We start from the raw sequence: 18,772 nt of genomic DNA, 5'->3' as shown, positions 1-18,772 counted from the left end.
GAGGTAAGGGCAGAGGCAAGAGAGCACCTGCTTCGGCAGGTGCCCAGGAACAAAAGTCCTCCCCGGCTGCTCCAAAACCCACAGCATGACGCTGGGGCTCCCCTGAGGGAGTCCGCACCGGTGGAGGCACGTCTTCGACTTTTCAGTCAGGCCTGGGTCAGTTCGGACCTGAATCCCTGGGTGTTGGAAATAGTTTCCCAGGGTTACAAATTGGAATTCGAGGAGGTGCCCCCGTGCCGATTTTTCAAATCGGCCCTACCAGCTTCCACATCGGACAGGGATGTAGTGTTAGCTGCAATTCAAACGCTGTTTATACAGCAAGTGATAATCAAGGTTCCCCTTCACCAGCAGGGAAGAGGTTACTACTTAGCCCTATTTGTTGTCCCGAAACCGGATGGTTCGGTCAGACCGATTTTGAATCTGAAATCACTAAACCTGTACATAAAAAGATTCAAATTCAAAATGGAATCACTCAGGGCGATAATAGCCAACATGGAGGAGGGGGAGTTTATGGAGTCTCTGGACATAAAGGATGCGTACCTTCATGTCCCCATATATGCCCCTCATCAGCAATACCTTAGATTCGCTGTACAGGATTGTCATTACCAATTTCAGACGTTGCCGTTTGGACTTTCCACGGCCCCGAGGATTTTCACCAAGATAATGGCGGAAATGATGGTGGTCCTGCGCAAGCATGGGGGGCACAATTATCCCATACTTGGACGATCTCCTGATAAAAGCGAGATCAAGAGAGAAATTGCTGAGCAGTGTGGCGCTCTCTCTGAGAGTGCTCCAGCAACACGGTTGGATTCTAAATCTACCAAAGTCACAGTTGATTCCGACAATTGGACTACCGTTCCTAGGTATGATACTGGATACGGAACAAATGAAGGTCTTCCTCCCAATAGAGAAAGCCCAAGACATCCAGAACATGGTCAGAGACCTGCTAAAACCGAAAAGGGTGTCAGTTCACCAATGCACTCGAGTTCTGGGGAAAATGGTGGCGGCCTACGAGGCCATTCCCTTCGGAAGGTTCCATGCAAGGACTTTTCAATGGGACCTTCTGGACAAGTGGTCCGGGTCCCATCTGCATTTACATCGGAAAATAACTCTGTCCCCAGGAACCAGAGTGTCCCTCCTGTGGTGGTTGCAAAGTGCTCACCTGCTGGAGGGTCACAGGTTCGGGATTCAGGACTGGATCCTGGTTACCACGGACGCGAGCCTCCGAGGATGGGGAGCGGTCACACAGGGAAGGACTTTTCAGGGTATTTGGTCAAACCAGGAGTGCTGTCTACACATCAATGTGTTGGAACTCAGGGCAATTTACAACGGCCTTCGACAAGCGGAGAGTTTTCTTCGAAACCTTCCGGTTCTGATTCAATCAGACAATGTCACAGCAGTGGCTCATGTGAACCGCCAAGGCTGGACAAGTAGCAGAGTCGCGATGGCGGAAGCCACAAGGATCCTTCGCTGGGCGGAAAATCATGTAAGCGCTCTGTCGGCTGTCTTCATTCCGGGAGTGGACAACTGGGAAGCAGACTTCCTCAGCAGACACGATCTCCATCCAGGAGAGTGGGGACTTCATCAAAAAGTCTTTGCAGACGTAACACGTCTTTGGGGAACTCCTCAAATAGACATGATGGCGTCACGCCTCAACAAAAAACTTCGGAGGTATTGCGCCAGGTCTCGGGACCCTCAGGCAGTAGCAGTAGACGCACTGGTAACACCGTGGGTGTTCGACTCGGTCTACGTGTTCTCTCCTCTTCCTTTCATCACTAAAGTGTTGAGGATCATAAGACGAAGAAGAGTACAGACGATACTCGTAGTCCCAGACTGGCCTCGAAGGGCTTGGTACTCGGATCTACAAGAGATGCTCACAGGAGACCCCTGGCCTCTTCCTCTGAGGGAAGACCTGTTGCAGCAGGGGCCCTGTGTATTTCAAGACTTACCGCGGTTACGTTTGACGGCATGGCGGTTGAACGCCGAATCCTAGCAAAAAAGGGGATTCCGGAAGAGGTCATCCCTACTTTAATAAAGGCTAGGAAGGAGGTGACGATAAAACATTATCACTGTATCTGGCGAAAGTATGTGTCTTGGTGTGAGACCAAGAATGCACCTACGGAAGATTTTCATTTGGGTCGTCTTCTCCACTTCCTACAGACAGGAGTGGATATGGGCCTGAAATTAGGCTCGGTTAAGGTACAGATTTTGGCCCTCTCGATTTTCTTTCAGAAGGAATTGGCTTCTCTTCCAGAAGTCCAGACGTTTGTAAAGGGAGTACTGCACATACAGCCCCCTTTTGTGCCTCCAGTGGCGCCATGGGACCTGAACGTGGTGTTGCAGTTCCTAAAATCACACTGGTTTGAACCGCTTAACAAGGTTGAGTTGAAATTTCTTACCTGGAAGGTGGTAATGTTGTTGACCTTAGCATCAGCAAGGCGAGTGTCAGAATTGGCGGCTCTATCACACAAGAGCCCCTACTTGATTTTTCATGTGGATCGAGCTGAATTGAGGCCACTTCCGCAATTTTTACCTAAAGTGGTTTCGTCGTTCCATATGAATCAACCTATTGTGGTGCCTGTGGCTACTGGTGACCTGGAGGATTCCAGATCCCTGGACGTAGTCAGGGCCTTAAAAATTTATGTAGCCAGTACGGCTAAAATTAGGAAAACAGAGGCTTTGTTTGTCCTGTATGCGGCCAATAAGATTGGCGCGCCTGCTTCAAAGCAGACTATTGCTCGCTGGATCTCTAATACGATTCAGCAGGCTCACTCTACGGCTGGATTGCCGGTACCAAATTCGGTTAAGGCCCATTCCACTAGGAAGGTGGGCTCTTCTTGGGCGGCTGCCTGAGGCGTCTCGGCTTTACAACTTTGCAGAGCGGCGACGTGGTCGGGATCAAACACTTTTGCTAAATTCTACAAGTTTATACCCTGGCTGATGAGGACCTAGCGTTTGCTCATTCGGTGCTGCAGAGTCATCCGCACTCTCCCGCCCGATTGGATGCTTTGGTATAAACCCCATGGTCCTTACGGAGTCCCCAGCATCCTCTAGGACGTAAGAGAAAATAAGATTTTAAACCTACCGGTAAATCTATTTCTCCTAGTCCGTAGAGGATGCTGGGCGCCCGTCCCAGTGCGGAAACTCTGCAAGACTTGTATATAGTTGTTGCTTACATAAGGGTTATGTTGCAGTTGACATCGGTCTTGGACCGTTACTGTTGTTTTTGGTTCATACTGTTAACTGGTTATGTAGGTTCCAGGTTACATGGTATGATTGGTGTGGGCTGGTGTGAATCTTGCCCTTGGATTGCTAAATCCTGCCTTGTATTGTCCATCTCCTCTGGGCACAGTTCTCTAACTGAGGTCTGGAGGAGGGGCATATAGGGAGGAGCCAGTGCACACCCATAGTCCAAGTTCTTTTTAGGTGCCCTATCTCCTGCGGAGCCCGTCTATACCCCATGGTCCTTACGGAGTCCCCAGCATCCTCTACGGACTAGGAGAAATAGATTTACCGGTAGGTTTAAAATCTTATTTTTATTTCAGTCCTCATTTGTAGGAGGTTAATCACTGCCTTCACTAAGCTTCAGGTCCACACAAAGCTTCCTTCCTGAATAATCACTACATTAGCATTGCTGGGTAGTTTGACAGAATGGTGTCAGATTAAAGTGTGTTCCCAATAACAACAGTGCGCGTAGACAAGCATACAGTAACAGAAATAATTAGGTTCAAATAATCGTTTGGGTATATTTTCTCAATTAACTATTCTAAGAATTTCTTTGGCTTCTAGTCCTCATTTTAAACTTCATTTCTTTCAGTATAAATGCCTGAACCCCGTGTCTTTTTCAGGGTCACCTGGAAATGCGAATGTGCCCATCTGTGTGTCCATGTGCCAACCAGGGGACTGGAGATCCCTCTTGGCTGCAGTCCCACATCTTCTTGTAGATCTATTCTCCCACTCAAACTCACCACTTCTTGTAGATCTATTCTTCCACCCAAACTTCCCGGGCTCTGTCACTGAGGTCTAGTGTCACCTCCAAGCTGGACTCTGATCCATGAGGACACCCTGTCACAAGCCCCATTCCAGGAGCTGGTACTCACCAAGGACCTTTCTAAAGCTGTGGAGAACACCACCGGTGCTGCTGATCTCCTATTCTTTTTTTTCTAAACTGGGTTTTTTTCCATATTCATAATATTGACATGAGAATGTCGACATGCACCATGGTGACACAGATGAAATGCTGACATGATTACAATGTCAACAAAACAATGTGTCCCAGAACAGCGATCCCTGTTGACTTCTGCAGTGTCTTCTGTGTCCAGCGGTCAAGTGATGCCAGTGTTAATTTTGTCAATGAAAATTTTGGCAAAAAGTAATCGGTGACAGCATTTTTAGTTCATAACTGAAATGAAAACTGATCCACTGACTAAAGCCTTGACTAAATCTAATTTTAAAATCCTTGTCAAAATTAACACTGGAAGTAGGGTTTTACATTTTGAAAGAACAACTATGTGTTCTAGATATTTGTTAGAAATTAAATGACCTGCTGTGAAGGAAATATGATTGTGTATTGCAATTGTTTGTTCTAGCAAACTTAAGGCATTGATTTGTATATGATATTTGTGAGTACTCTGGTAAGTCAGACTCTGTATGTAACACATTCTCAGCCTACTGAGACTAGACTACTAAATACATAGTTACAGATTACTACTAAATACAGTCACAGATATGCAAACGTCTCAAGAGAATTTTAGAGAAATGTTCTTTAGCAAAATCCATTACACTATCATTAAACTGTTTGCACAAGTTACGACTAAAACAAGGACTAAAACTAGACTAAAACGAAAACAGAGATCCACTGAGTAAATGTAGACTAAAACAACCCCCACCCCACACCAAAAAAAAAAAAAAAAAAAAGACTAAAATGGGATTTTGAATCAAATACAGTTTTAAGTAAGCAACTAAAACTAAATTAAACATCCTTCTCAATTTTAATTAACACTGCTTTCGGCAGTCATCCAGCAGTAGCGGCAACACGTAATGCTGACCCCTAAATCCTTAACTTTAACCCTCCCATCCCCCAGCCTAACCAAAACAATCCTTTTAGTGCCTTCCCTATCCCTAACACTTCGGTACCACAGCCTAACCCTAACCATTTTGATTCCAGCAGAAAGTCAATATCTCACATGTTGACATGGTCCATCATAAGTGTCGACATTGTGATAATGACATTGATTGTTGACATAGTGACTGCAGCCAATGTTAACCTACAGGGCTGGGTCGCCTGTAGGTTGCTGCATCAAGGACTTGCTAGACAACTAGGTCTACAAAGTGGTAAGCTATAACATTGTGTATAAAAGGTGTCATTCTTCACTGGTTGTTTTCACACGTTATGTGGGTTCAGAGGAGGGAAGATTCAGTAACAAAACTTTACAGTTAACAAAAATAACATAAATTTGAATTCTTCAAAAATGGTCCAATTCATTTCAACATGATACTCTAGTTAACGTTACCTTTTAACAGTTTTTATGTAGATTAGTTGAGGTATCGTTTTATATTTCTATAGTTTTTGTGTTTTAAATTCACCTGTAAATAAATATCAACATGTATTCCTATACAGTTTACGGTATGAGCGGTCTACTTTCCACCAACTCTAACTTTTAATGCATATGAACTTAATTTTCGGTTCAAGAGCTCCAACATAGCAAACCTTGTGCGTGCAAGCAGTGCTTATGTTTTTAAGTTGACAAATGCAGTTCTGAAGCATCAGGCAGAGTATTAGAGTGTCTGTGTGCTAGAGGCGTATGCCGGTCAGAGGAGAAGTCAGAGCAGTTATAGCGTCGCCTTCCGAGAAACATTTTCCAAGATGAACACGATGTAACAGAATGCAAATACAATAAGGGACATTTGAAGGAGAGAACTGTAACTGAAAGAGAGGTGTTAGCTAAGAATAGGATTTATGAGACATTAATTAATATAGTGGCATTCCTCTATAATGCATCCCTCACTTAATGCCAGTTGGGTTCTCTTTGTACATTGCCCATTTTTAATGCTATCCTTACTACAATGCTAGTTTTAGCCATCATGGCAGAATTAGCCAGATAAAGTGGATGCCAAACTAACAGTGTATATGTGTGTGTATATATATATATATATATATATATATATATATATATATATACACATACTTTAAATATATATAATTTGCATGCATGTATAATGTTTCTATATAGTGTGCATGTGTAATATGTGTGTATGTATGTATACATATATATATATATATATATATCAGTGATCGCGCTGAGCCAAAAAAAAAGTGGGTCCCAGGGACCCTTCACTTTTAAAAATTGGGGTCCTACCGGTCTTTTTATGGGTCCCATCGGAATGAAGGTTCTTATTAATTTTAATCTTGTTTGGACACTACAAAAGTGTTGCAAGATGGGGGGATGGGGGTGACAGTGCTGCTGGGCTGTGTAGCATGCAGGACACCCTGCACCAGAGTTGTAACTAGACATTTTGGTGCCCTTAGGCAGAAAGTGAATTGGTGTTCCACCACTCAGACCCTAAAGCATAGGTAGTGCGCGCCGTAGGCGCGCAGCAAAATTTAGGGTGTGGCTTCATAGGGAAGGGGCGTGACCACATAATAGTGTCAATTCACATAACACCACACAGTAGTGCCGCTTATACACATTGCACCAGGTAGAACCTCCTATGCACACTGCGCCAGGTAGAGCACGTCATACACTTTGCACCAGGAACAGCACGTTATACATTTTGCACCACGTACAGCACGTCATACACTTTGCACCAGGAACAGCACGTCATACACTTTGCACCAGGAACAGCACGTCATACACTTTGCACCAGGTAGAACACGTTATACACATTGCGCCGGGTACAGCACGTTATACACATTGCGCCGGGTACAGCACGTTATACACTTTGCACCGGGTACAGCACGTTATACACTTTGCACCGGGTACAGCACTTTATACACTTTGCACCGGGTACAGCACGTTATACACTTTGCACCGGGTACAGCACGTTATACACTTTGCACCGGGTACAGCACGTTATACACTTTGCACCGGGTACAGCACGTTATACACTTTGCACCGGGTACAGCACTTTATACACTTTGCACCGGGTACAGCACGTTATACACTTTGCACCGGGTACAGCACTTACAAGTTGCAGCCATCACCTCAGACCCTCAGTCGTCGTCGTCCCCAGATGCCACGGGAACCCCCCCCCCTTCCACAGCAAGCCCAGCCACCACCTGCTTGACTCACTGGCCACGGACTGCATTCAAAACATACTGATCTGCAGTAATCACCTCTTTTTTTGGACGAAAATGCAGTCAAGAGTTAACATAAGATAAACATTGCCTTTAAACCTTATACAATACACTATATACTAGCTTGAATGACACGATGATCTACAACCGCTGACACATGAGACCCGCTGCCTGGCCTCCTCCACACTGCCCCCATGTACTGTAATGCATGTACTGTCAGGGGAATGGCTGTTACCGGCCGGCACACACAAGGGAGACGCCACTGCCAGCACTGCCCTGACCATCCCGCCAAGCTGCTGACAAGGAGCGATCATCCCCTCACGCATCACTTTTCTATCACACAAGAGCACACACCCTCAGCCACCTGCTGTCCCGCCACCTACCGCTGCATCTTCCCCCGTCTTGATCCCAGCAAATGGCTTCCTTCGCTGGCTCCTGCGGATAACCGATGTGGCAGAGCTTCATGCCCGGCCGGAGTGGACAGCCCCCTGCCACATACGGCGGGCTGGATGTTACGGGTCCCGTGCAGAGCAGAGAGGGGAAGGCGGGAGATCACACGCTCCATGGTCTCCTCCCCTTCCTCTGCCATTGGAGAGTTAAAGTGACTGACAGCACAGGACAGCGCTGCTGATTGGTCAGAGCGCGTCCTGTGGGACCCTGCGGTTTTTTTTTTTGAGTCACCACAGTCAATTGTCGGGTAAAATACGCGCTATAGTGCGTATTTGCGAACACTGTATATATATATATGTGTATATATATATATATATATATATATATATATATATGTATGTGTGTGTATGTAAAACGTGTATGTGTATAAAATATCTGTTCGACTACCATGGTAGTTTTCTTTCACTTTCAATTTGCTGAACAGAATCACAAAATCACACCATTTCATAAAGGTAAATAGAGAGGAAATTTCACATTTCACTCATGAATTCCCCTATCTTGGAACGTGTGATTTGGAAATTGAGCAATTATTACTGAATTTGAACTGATGTTTTCTGCATCTGTAGTTTATAGCAGACAGTGTGTGAATATTTTCCAAAAGTATTGCCCCTGTTTAGTATCATTTTCGCATCTGCAAGAAGCCCTATAGTGTTGTGAATTAATGCAATATTTGTCAGTTGTTGGTTGTTGTTTTTTTGTCTCCTTTTGGTAAATATATTTTCTTATTGTTAATTCAAAGCGATAGGTCATGTAACGAGATACCATTGTGTGTGTGAGTGCATATTATACTTATTGTTGGTCATGGCTTGCAACTGTATTTCTTGTTATGCTAGTATAGCATCTCATTTAGCTCTTGCACTTTAGCTCCAGATCAGTCTTTTAATGAACTGTAACTTTCATTCTGCAGAAGACAGAAGATGACGATCTTGTTCTTACTCCTGATGGAACAAGAGAATTCTTAACATTTGAAATTCCACTCAATGACTCTGGGTCAGCTGGGCTTGGGGTCAGCGTTAAGGGAAACCGGTCGAAAGAGAACCATGCTGATCTGGGTATTTTTGTGAAATCTATCATCAATGGTGGAGCAGCATCCAAAGTAAGTGACTTGAGCACTGGTTGTATAGCTTTTTGCTATTACAGGTTGAGTATCCCATATCCAAATATTCCGAAATACTGAATTTTTTGAGTGAGAGTGAGGTAGTGAAACCTTTGTTTTCTGATGGCTCAATGTACACAATCTTTGTTTAATACATAAAGTTATTAAAAATATTGTATTAAATGACCTTCAGGCTGTGTGTATAAGGTGTATATGAAACATAAATGAATTGTGTGACTGTACACACACACTTTGTTTAATGCACAGTTATTAAAAATATTGGCTAAAATTACCTTCAGGCTGTGTGTATAAGGTGTATATGTAACATAAATACATTCTGTGCTTAGACTTAGGTCCCATCACCATGATATCTCATTATGGTATGCAATTATTCCAAAATTCTGAAAAATCCGATATCCAAAATACTTCTGGTCCCAGGCATTTTGGATAAGGGATACTCAACCTGTATGTACAAGTGCTGTACATTGATATGTAGCATACAGGTGGCCTATCCTGTTGTTCTCAATAAGTTGCTCCATTCTACTGTAACTGGTCTCATACGTTATGCAAATTATGTTTATATGTAACAGTATTTCTCTAACGTCCTAGTGGATGCTGGGAACTCCGTAAGGACCATGGGGAATAGCGGGCTCCGAAGGAGGCTGGGCACTCTAGAAAGATTTAGGACTACCTGGTGTGCACTGGCTCCTCCCTCTATGACCCTCCTCCAAGCCTCAGTTAGATTTCGTGCCCGGCCGAGGTTGGATGCACACTAGGGGCTCTCCTGAGCCCTTAGAAAGAAAGTATAGTTTTAGGTTTTTTATTTTCAGTGAGACCTGCTGGCAACAGGCTCACTGCAGCGAGGGACTAAGGGGAGAAGAAGCGAACTCGCCTGCTTGCAGCCGGATTGGGCTTCTTAGGCTACTGGACACCATTAGCTCCAGAGGGATCGACCGCAGGCCCAGTCCTTGGTGTTCGGTCCCGGAGCCGCGCCGCCGTCCCCCTTACAGAGCCAGAAGCAAGAAGAGGTCCGGAAAAACGGCGGCAGAAGACATCAGTCTTCACCAAGGTAGCGCACAGCACTGCAGCTGTGCGCCATTGCTCCTCATGCACACTTCACACTCAGGTCACTGAGGGTGCAGGGCGCTTGGGGGGGGCGCGCCCTGAGTTGCAATAAAAACACCTTGGCTGGCAAAAATACCACAATATATAGCCCTAGAGGCTATATATGTGGTAAATTCCCCTGCCAGAATCCAGAAAAAAGCGGGAGAATAGGCAGCGGAAAAGGGGCGGAGCTATCTCCCTCAGACACACTGGCGCCATTTCTCCTTCACAGATCCGCTGGAAGGAAGCTCCCTGGCTCTCCCCTGCAGTCTACACTTCAGAACAGGGTAAAAACAAAGAGGGGGGGCACTAAATTTGGGCGCAATACATATATAATATAAAAAGCAGCTATAAGGGACATAACTCAGTTAGTCCCTGCATTATATAGCGCTCTGGTGTGTGCTGGCATACTCTCACTCTGTCCCCCCAAAGGGCTTTTGTGGGTCCTGTCCTCATTCGGAGCATTCCTTGTGTGTGTGCGGTGTGTCGGTACGGCTGTGTCGACAGGTTTGATGAGGATAATGATGTGGAGGCGGAGCAGATGCCTTTAGAAGGGATGTCACCCCCTGCGGGGCAGACACCTGAGTGGATGGGCTTATGGAAAGTAATGAGTGCACGTATAGACTCCTTATATAAGAAAATCGACGACATGCCAAATGTGGGACAGACGACTTCTCAGCTCGTGCCTGCCCAGGCGTCGCATGGGTCGTCAGGGGCTCTAAAACGCTTGCTACCTCAAGCAGACCCAGATGTCGACACTGATACTGACGCCAGTGTCGACGACGATGAGTCAAACCTGATGCCCACTAAGGCCATTCACTGTATGATTGAGGCAATGAAAGAGGTGTTAAACATTTCTGATATAACTACTGGTACCACTAAAAAGGGTATTATGTTTGGAGAGAAAAAACTACCCGTAGTTTTTCCCCCATCAGATGAATTAAATGAAGTGTGTGAAGAAGCGTGGGCTCTACCCGTAGTTTTTCCCCCATCAGATGAATTAAATGAAGTGTGTGAAGAAGCGTTGGCTTTCCCTGATAAAAAATTGGTAATTCCTAAGAAGGTACTAATGGCGTTCCCTTTCCCGCCAGAGGATAGGTCACGTTGGGAAACACCCCCTAGAGTGGATAAAGCGCTCACACGTTTGTCTAAAAAGGTGGCACTACCGTCTCCGGATACGGCCGCCCTCAAGGAACCTGCTGATAGAAAGCAGGAGGCGATCCTGAAGTCTGTATACACACACACAGGCATTATACTTAGGCCAGCTATTGCGTCAGCTTGGATGTGCAGTGCTGCCGCTGCGTGGTCAGATAAACTGTCAGAAAATATTGACACACTAGACAGAGACACGATCCTGCTAACCATAGACCATATCAAAGACTCAGTCTTATATATGAGAGATGCACAAAGGGAAATCTGCCGATTGGCATCTAAAGTAAGTGCATTGTCCATTTCTGCTAGGAGAGGCTTATGGACTCGCCAGTGGACAGGAGATGCAGATTCAAAAAAGCACATGGAAGTGTTACCATATAAGGGTGAGGAATTATTTGGGGATGGTCTCTCAGACCTAGTTTCCACAGCAACGTCTGGGAAGTCAGCATTTTTACCCCATGTCCCCTCACAGCCTAAGAAGGCGCCGTTTTATCAGGTTCAGTCCTTTCGGACCCAGAAAAACAGGCGTGGAAAAGGCGGGTCTTTTCTGTCCAGAGGCAGGGGAAAAAGACTGCAACAAACAGCAGGTTCCTAGGAGCAAAAGTCCTCCCCCGCTTCTTCTTCCAAGTCCGCCGCATGACGGTGGGGCTCCACAGGCGGAGCCAGGTACGGTGGGGGGCCGCCTCAAAAATTTCAGCGATCAGTGGGCTCGCTCACAGGTGGATCCCTGGATCCTTCAAATAGTATCTCAGGGGTACAAACTGGAATTCGAGGCGTCTCCACCCCACCGGTTCCTAAAATCTGCCTTGCCGATTGCTCCCTCAGACAGGGAGGCGGTGCTAGCGGCAATTCACAAGCTGTATTCCCAGCAGGTGATAATCAAGGTACCCCTACTTCAACAAGGCCGGGGTTACTATTCCACACTATTTGTGGTACCGAAACCGGACGGTTCGGTGAGACCCATTTTAAATTTGAAATCCTTGAACACATACATAAAAAAATTCAAGTTCAAGATGGAATCGCTCAGGGCGGTTATTGCGAGCCTGGACGAGGGGGATTACATGGTATCCCTGGACATCAAGGATGCTTACTTGCATGTCCCCATTTACCATCCTCACCAGGAGTACCTCAGATTTGTGGTACAGGATTGCCATTACCAATTCCAGACGCTGCCGTTTGGACTGTCCACGGCACCGAGGGTATTTACCAAGGTTATGGCGGAAATGATGATACTCCTTCGAAAAAAGGGAGTTTTAATTATCCCGTACTTGGACGATCTCCTAATAAAAGCGAGGTCCAAGGAACAGTTGTTGGCACGGCTGGATTCTGAATATTCCAAAGTCACAGCTGGTTCCGACGACACGGCTACTGTTCCTGGGTATGATTCTGGATACAGTCCAAAAAAAAGTGTTTCTCCCGGAGGAGAAAGCCAGGGAGTTGTCATCTCTAGTCAGAGACCTCCTGAAACCAAAACAGGTATCAGTGCATCACTGCACGCGGGTCCTGGGAAAGATGGTGGCTTCTTACGAAGCAATTCCCTTCGGCAGGTTCCATGCCAGAATCTTTCAGTGGGACCTGTTGGACCAGTGGTCCGGATCGCATCTTCAGATGCATCGCTTGATAACCCTGTCTCCAAGAACCAGGGTGTCTCTACTGTGGTGGCTGCAGAGTGCCCATCTTCTAGAGGGCCGCAGGTTCGGCATACAGGACTGGGTCCTGGTGACCACGGATGCCAGCCTTCGAGGCTGGGGGGCAGTCACACAGGGAAGAAACTTCCAAGGACTATGGTCGAGTCAGGAGACTTCCCTTCACATAAATATTCTGGAACTAAGGGCCATCTAAAATGCCCTAAGTCAAGCAAAATCCCTGCTCCTACACCAGCCGGTGCTGATCCAGTCAGACAACATCACGGCAGTCGCCCATGTAAATCGACAGGGCGGCACAAGAAGCAGGATGGCGATGGCGGAAGCCACAAGAATTCTCCGATGGGCGGAGAATCATGTACTAGCACTGTCAGCAGTGTTCATTCCGGGAGTGGACAACTGGGAAGCAGACTTCCTCAGCAGACACGACCTCCACCCGGGAGAGTGGGGACTTCATCCAGAAGTCTTCCAGATGCTGGTAAACCGTTGGGAAAAACCACAGGTGGACATGATGGCGTCCCGCCTCAACAAAAAGTTAAAAAGATATTGCGCCAGGTCAAGGGACCCTCAGGCGATAGCTGTGGAGGCTCTAGTGACACCGTGGGTGTACCAGTCGGTTTATGTGTTCCCTCCTCTGCCTCTCATACCAAAGGTATTGAGAATAATAAGAAAGAGAGGAGTAAACACCATTCTCGTGGTTCCGGATTGGCCAAGACGAGCGTGGTACCCGGAACTTCAAGAGATGCTCTCAGAGGACCCGTGGCCTCTACCGCTCAGACAGGACCTGCTACAACAGGGGGCCCTGTCTGTTCCAAGACTTACCGTGGCTGCGTTTGACGGCATGGCGGTTGAACACCGGATCCTAAAGGAAAAGGGTATTCCGGAAGAAGTCATTCCTACGCTTATTAAGGCCAGGAAAGATGTTACGGCAAAGCATTATCACCGCATATGGCGGAAATATGTTGCATGGTGCGAGGCCAAAAAGGCCCCAACAGAGGAATTTCAACTAGGTCGATTTCTGCATTTCCTGCAAGCAGGAGCGAATATGGGCCTAAAACTAGGCTCCATTAAAGTACAGATCTCGGCTCTGTCGATTTTCTTTCAAAAAGAACTAGCTTCAGTACCTGAAGTTCAGACATTTGTGAAAGGAGTGCTGCATATTCAGCCCCCATTTGTGCCTCCCGTGGCACCTTGGGATCTCAACGTGATGTTGAGTTTCTTAAAATCACATTGGTTTGAGCCACTAAAAACCGTGGATCTGAAATATCTCACGTGGAAAGTGGTCATGTTATTGGCCTTGGCTTCAGCCAGGCGAGTGTCAGAATTGGCGGCTTTATCATGTAAAAGCCCTTATCTGATTTTCCATATGGATAGGGCAGAATTGAGGACTCGTCCCCAGTTTCTCCCTAAGGTGGTGTCAGCGTTTCACCTGAACCAGCCTATTGTGGTGCCTGCGGCTACTAAGGATTTGGAGGACTCCAAGTTGCTAGACGTTGTCAGGCCCCTGAAAATATATGTTTCCAGGACGGCTGGAGTCAGAAAATCTGACTCGCTGTTTATCCTGTATGCACCCAACAAGCTGGGTGCTCCTGCTTCTAAGCAGTCTATTGCTCGCTGGATTTGTAGTACAATTCAGCTTGCACATTCTGTGGCAGGCATGCCACAGCCAAAATCTGTAAATGCCCATTCCACAAGGAAGGTGGGCTCATCTTGGGCGGCTGCCCGAAGCGTCTCGGCTTTACAACTTTGCCGAGCAGCTACTTGGTCAGGGGCAAACACGTTTGCAAAGTTCTACAAATTTGATACCCTGGCTGAGGAGGACCTGGAGTTCTCTCATTCGGTGCTACAGAGTCATCCGCACTCTCCCGCCCGTTTGGGAGCTTTGGTATAATCCCCATGGTCCTTACGGAGTTCCCAGCATCCACTAGGACGTTAGAGAAAATAAGAATTTACTCACCGGTAATTCTATTTCTCGTAGTCCGTAGTGGATGCTGGGCGCCCATCCCAAGTGCGGATTGTCTGCAATACTTGTAAATAGTTATTGTTAACTAAAGGGTTATTGTTGAGCCATCTGTTGAGAGGCTCAGTTGTTTTCATACTGTCAAACTGGATATAGTATCACGAGTTGTACGGTGTGATTGGTGTGGCTGGTAAGAGTCTTACCCGGGATTCTAAATCCTTCCTTATTATGTCTGCTCGTCCGGGCACGGTGTCCTAACTGAGGCTTGGAGGAGGGTCATAGTGGGAGGAGCCAGTGCACACCAGGTAGTCCTAAATCTTTCTAGAGTGCCCAGCCTCCTTCGGAGCCCGCTATTCCCCATGGTCCTTACGGAGTTCCCAGCATCCACTACGGACTACGAGAAATAGAATTACCGGTGAGTAAATTCTTATTTTTCTAAATTACAGTAATACTCTCCTGTCATTTGGCAGTATGATCCTCCTTACACCAAGGGGTGGTCTTAAAAGCTGGCTAGATTCTAACTAGGCTATCTGTAGGCTTTGTCACAACTGACTCAAAACCTATTTCTCTCTTATTAAGTTGATATGTTTCTCATTCATCCTACAGGATATATTAACCTAATAAAAAATGTGTAATTCCCACATACTGTATTCTAAAAATGTACTGAGATGCTAAAACCAATAGAGACACCATGGGGATCCATGACGTAATAATTATGCAGCCAAATGATTTCATGACCCCTTTATAGATGTGACTGGCCCCTTAAACTCTCCACAGTTCATTATTAAGAGGTATAGCTACTGTTTTCAGAAACTGGCTGCTCTGCAGGCGTGAATGTTTGAGTTACAAGGGGTCCATGCTCCATTTTTGACAGCAGAACACTGCACTGTTAGGGCATGGTGGGAAGTCTGGTTCAGCTAGAGCTGAAGCGCTGAACGTTACATCCACACCCTGGTGTCTAGAGGCAGAAGAGATCTATGCAGCGATTGTTTCACTGTAATCTGCACATCTGATATTCTGCCAATGGTAATTGCCTAAACATAATTGCCAATGAATAATCCAAACTTTACAGCCTGCAAAGTACCTATGATATATACTAATCAATAATGTACAACACTGAGCTTCCAATTACTTTTTTCCTCGGAGAGAGATGAAAATCAATATATATGTTTAGGTTATTTTCAGTACTAGCTGTGTGTGTTCTGGCAGATAATACACCTCCGCTGCATCTACTCTACTGACACGGTTGCAGTGTATTTTTCAAGTTATGCACCTAAAAAAAGTAATTTTATTCCACTGTACTCTTGTTAATATTTTCTTTAAGAGACTCCGGCTTATTAATTTAAGACTTATGAAAAAATGTCTTCCTGCAGTGCTGAGTATTCATAGTAAACCCCCCGAATGCTGTAGTAACCACTTATTTAGGGCACTTTAGCAGCTGCCATGATGAACAATACCACAAAAGTAAAGGACACATTGCTTAATTATTGTCATATCCTTGCATGCTAAACAGCCCTTCTAGTGGTGTGACTTAGTAGCGTCAAACGTCTTTTCGTTCAGCTTTTTCCATTGAAATGCATATTATTCGCAAAATGATGTAAATAGGACGCATAAGCAGCTTTTGCGGATTAAAATGATATGTGACAAGCCTATATTCCGTAAGCAACTGTGGCTGTATCTGCATACGAAAATGCTAGCATATTGTATGCAGATACAGACACTGTCACACACAGTATATAGGCATGCAGCATAGCGATGCGAACAAGATGCATTTCCGGCAAGAAGACTCCCGACATTAACAGAGTTGCACAGGACCTGTCAGCTCACTCACGCCAGGCATCGCCCGACGCGTGGTGTTTTGAGGTAAAATGTATGAGGAGACATCTGCAGCTGCCTTCCTTCATGCTGCATGGTGCCAAACCTGTTAGCATTCTGTTGAAAACCAATAAAAATGTGATCCACTGATTAAAAGATGATTAGTAGTTGCAGCCACCAGGTGGCGTAGCATCCTCCTCTATGACATTTCTCACCTGTTGTGCCCAGAGTCTGCCTTACAGCTGCTGGCTCTTGTAAGGAAGTACTAAAAATACAAAAGAATACAGACACAGACATGGCAACATTAGATATTTTATAATTGTGTTTCATACCATGATTTTAACTGTGGAAAGTATTCACTTTAAATGTAAAAAAAAATACTAAAATATGCATTCGCTTGTTTTCCTAAAAAGTAGTAGTAATGATAAGGAAACATAGCAGGTAATATAAGTTTTAAAAGAATGTATTCGTTATAAAGGAAATAAAGTGATATAGGCAACTAGTTTTTTTCCTTCTGTTTTAAATAGAAATGAGTAAGTTCTGTTTGGAAGTAACACTTTTTATTGTGCTAGACATAAACTCTTCTTCTTATCAGATTATCCCCAATAAGGGTGAAGCTTTCTGAAAGTGGGCTTCTGCCTCGGCACTGGCTCATGTTATGCTGTTAATGTGCAGTGGGTGAAGCATTGATTTAAGGGGCTGCAATATAAATGACACTTCACAAATTGCAATAGCTTATTTGCATATGGTTATTAATAGTAGCTTCAAATCCCCCCTAAACCATTAGCATTGTGTAAGTGAGGATGTTTTGAATCACAGTGTATATGCTTATTTATAGGACGGAAGACTTCATGTGAACGATCAGCTTGTTGCGGTCAATGGGGAATCTCTACTGGGCAAAACAAATCAGGATGCCATGGAAACTCTGCGGAAATCCATGTCTACGGAGGGGAATAGACTGGGATTGATCCAGCTTATTGTTGCCAGGCGAATAAAGAGAAGTGAGGTAATATTTCACCATTCAATTTTATTGGGACAAAATGTGCAATTTGAGTAACATAGGAAATATGCATAATATCTTGAAACAAAATATTTTGAGTACTTTTTGCTCCCCAATATATTCATTTTTAGATGTTGCTTCATGTAAGCAAAGGTGCATGATACATGAAGTTATACTGTGTCTGTCGGGTAATAATGTCTGTTTTCTTACTCTACAGTCGGGCACGGTGAGGGGAAAGACTTTATCCTTTTAGTCCAGTGTTTAATATATCCGTCTATAATCCTGGTGTTAGTGAGGAAACTTCAATCATTTGGCTGTTTTCCTAAGGAATCACTACTTCCTTGTAGCCTGTAGGTGGTGCTACACGCTTATGTTTGGTTAAAGGGGTCAAGACCCTTTTAAACAATGCAATATGACTAATGAGGAAAAACAATTCTGAAGGCAGCAGTGAAACATGCCTTTCTCACATACTTTAACGAACCGCGATGTTGTAATGATCTGTAGTTCATTAGATAATTATGTTTTCTGACCATTCATCCCCATCCCCTCAGTATGGTTTTATCGCACTGCACACGAAAGTACTTTCGCTGACATAGGTCATGGTAACAATAGCTGACTACAGAAAGCTTTATCCAAAGGGTAGATCTTTCCATATACAGCAGAGTAAGCCCGAACTATTAGATTAGATAAAGTTATTTAAACTTTAGAATTGTGCTCTATACAAGAATGGTTTCTCATAAGTGAGCAAGGCTGTATAATATATGTATATTGACAACCATGATGCAACCTTTTAAAATCACATGTGGTGACCAGCAGCTAATATTAGATAAATGCAAGCTGTAGATGTGTCCTCATACATCTAGCTTCAATACACCATGCACCACGAGGCACCTGGCGTGAGTGGGATGGCAGTTGCCGGGCAGCTCTGCAAATGTTGGGTGTCTTTTCCCCCAAAAATGCGTCTTATTCTCTTCATTATGCAAATAAAACACACAAGCAAACTCTGCTGATTAAAGTATGCGGCATGCCTATATTCTGTGTGTGATTGCGGCTGTATCTGCATACGAAATGCTACATTAGTGTTTTCCATTTTAATCAGCAGTGTCAGCTTGTGCGTCTTATTGCATAGTGATGCTAATAAGATGCATTTTCGGGGGGAAAATGCACAACAAAACGCTTGACGTTAGTGAACACGCTCCCCACTCGGCGAGACAAGAGCAACGATGTAGGAGGACACATCTGTACATAGATGGAT

General features: G+C 45.0%; 1 protein-coding gene across 17 annotated transcripts in view; it reads left to right on the top strand.

The window, feature by feature from the left end:
* PARD3 (par-3 family cell polarity regulator) overlaps window positions 1–18,772 on the top strand; it is a 919,963-nt gene that overhangs the window by 532,458 nt on the left and 368,733 nt on the right. For all 17 annotated transcript variants that reach the window (XM_063922114.1, XM_063922110.1, XM_063922109.1 and 14 more), the window contains 2 exons: window positions 8,655–8,843; window positions 17,356–17,523. In XM_063922114.1, coding sequence (XP_063778184.1) covers window positions 8,655–8,843; window positions 17,356–17,523 — 357 coding nt within the window. The remainder of the gene's footprint in view (window positions 1–8,654; window positions 8,844–17,355; window positions 17,524–18,772) is intronic.

Source organism: Pseudophryne corroboree, chromosome 5 (genome assembly GCF_028390025.1).
Source record: "Pseudophryne corroboree isolate aPseCor3 chromosome 5, aPseCor3.hap2, whole genome shotgun sequence".
In the NCBI taxonomy this organism is placed as follows: domain Eukaryota; kingdom Metazoa; phylum Chordata; class Amphibia; order Anura; family Myobatrachidae; genus Pseudophryne; species Pseudophryne corroboree.
Note: the sequence above shows the minus strand (reverse complement) of the source record. Positions and strands in the feature narration are given on the sequence as shown.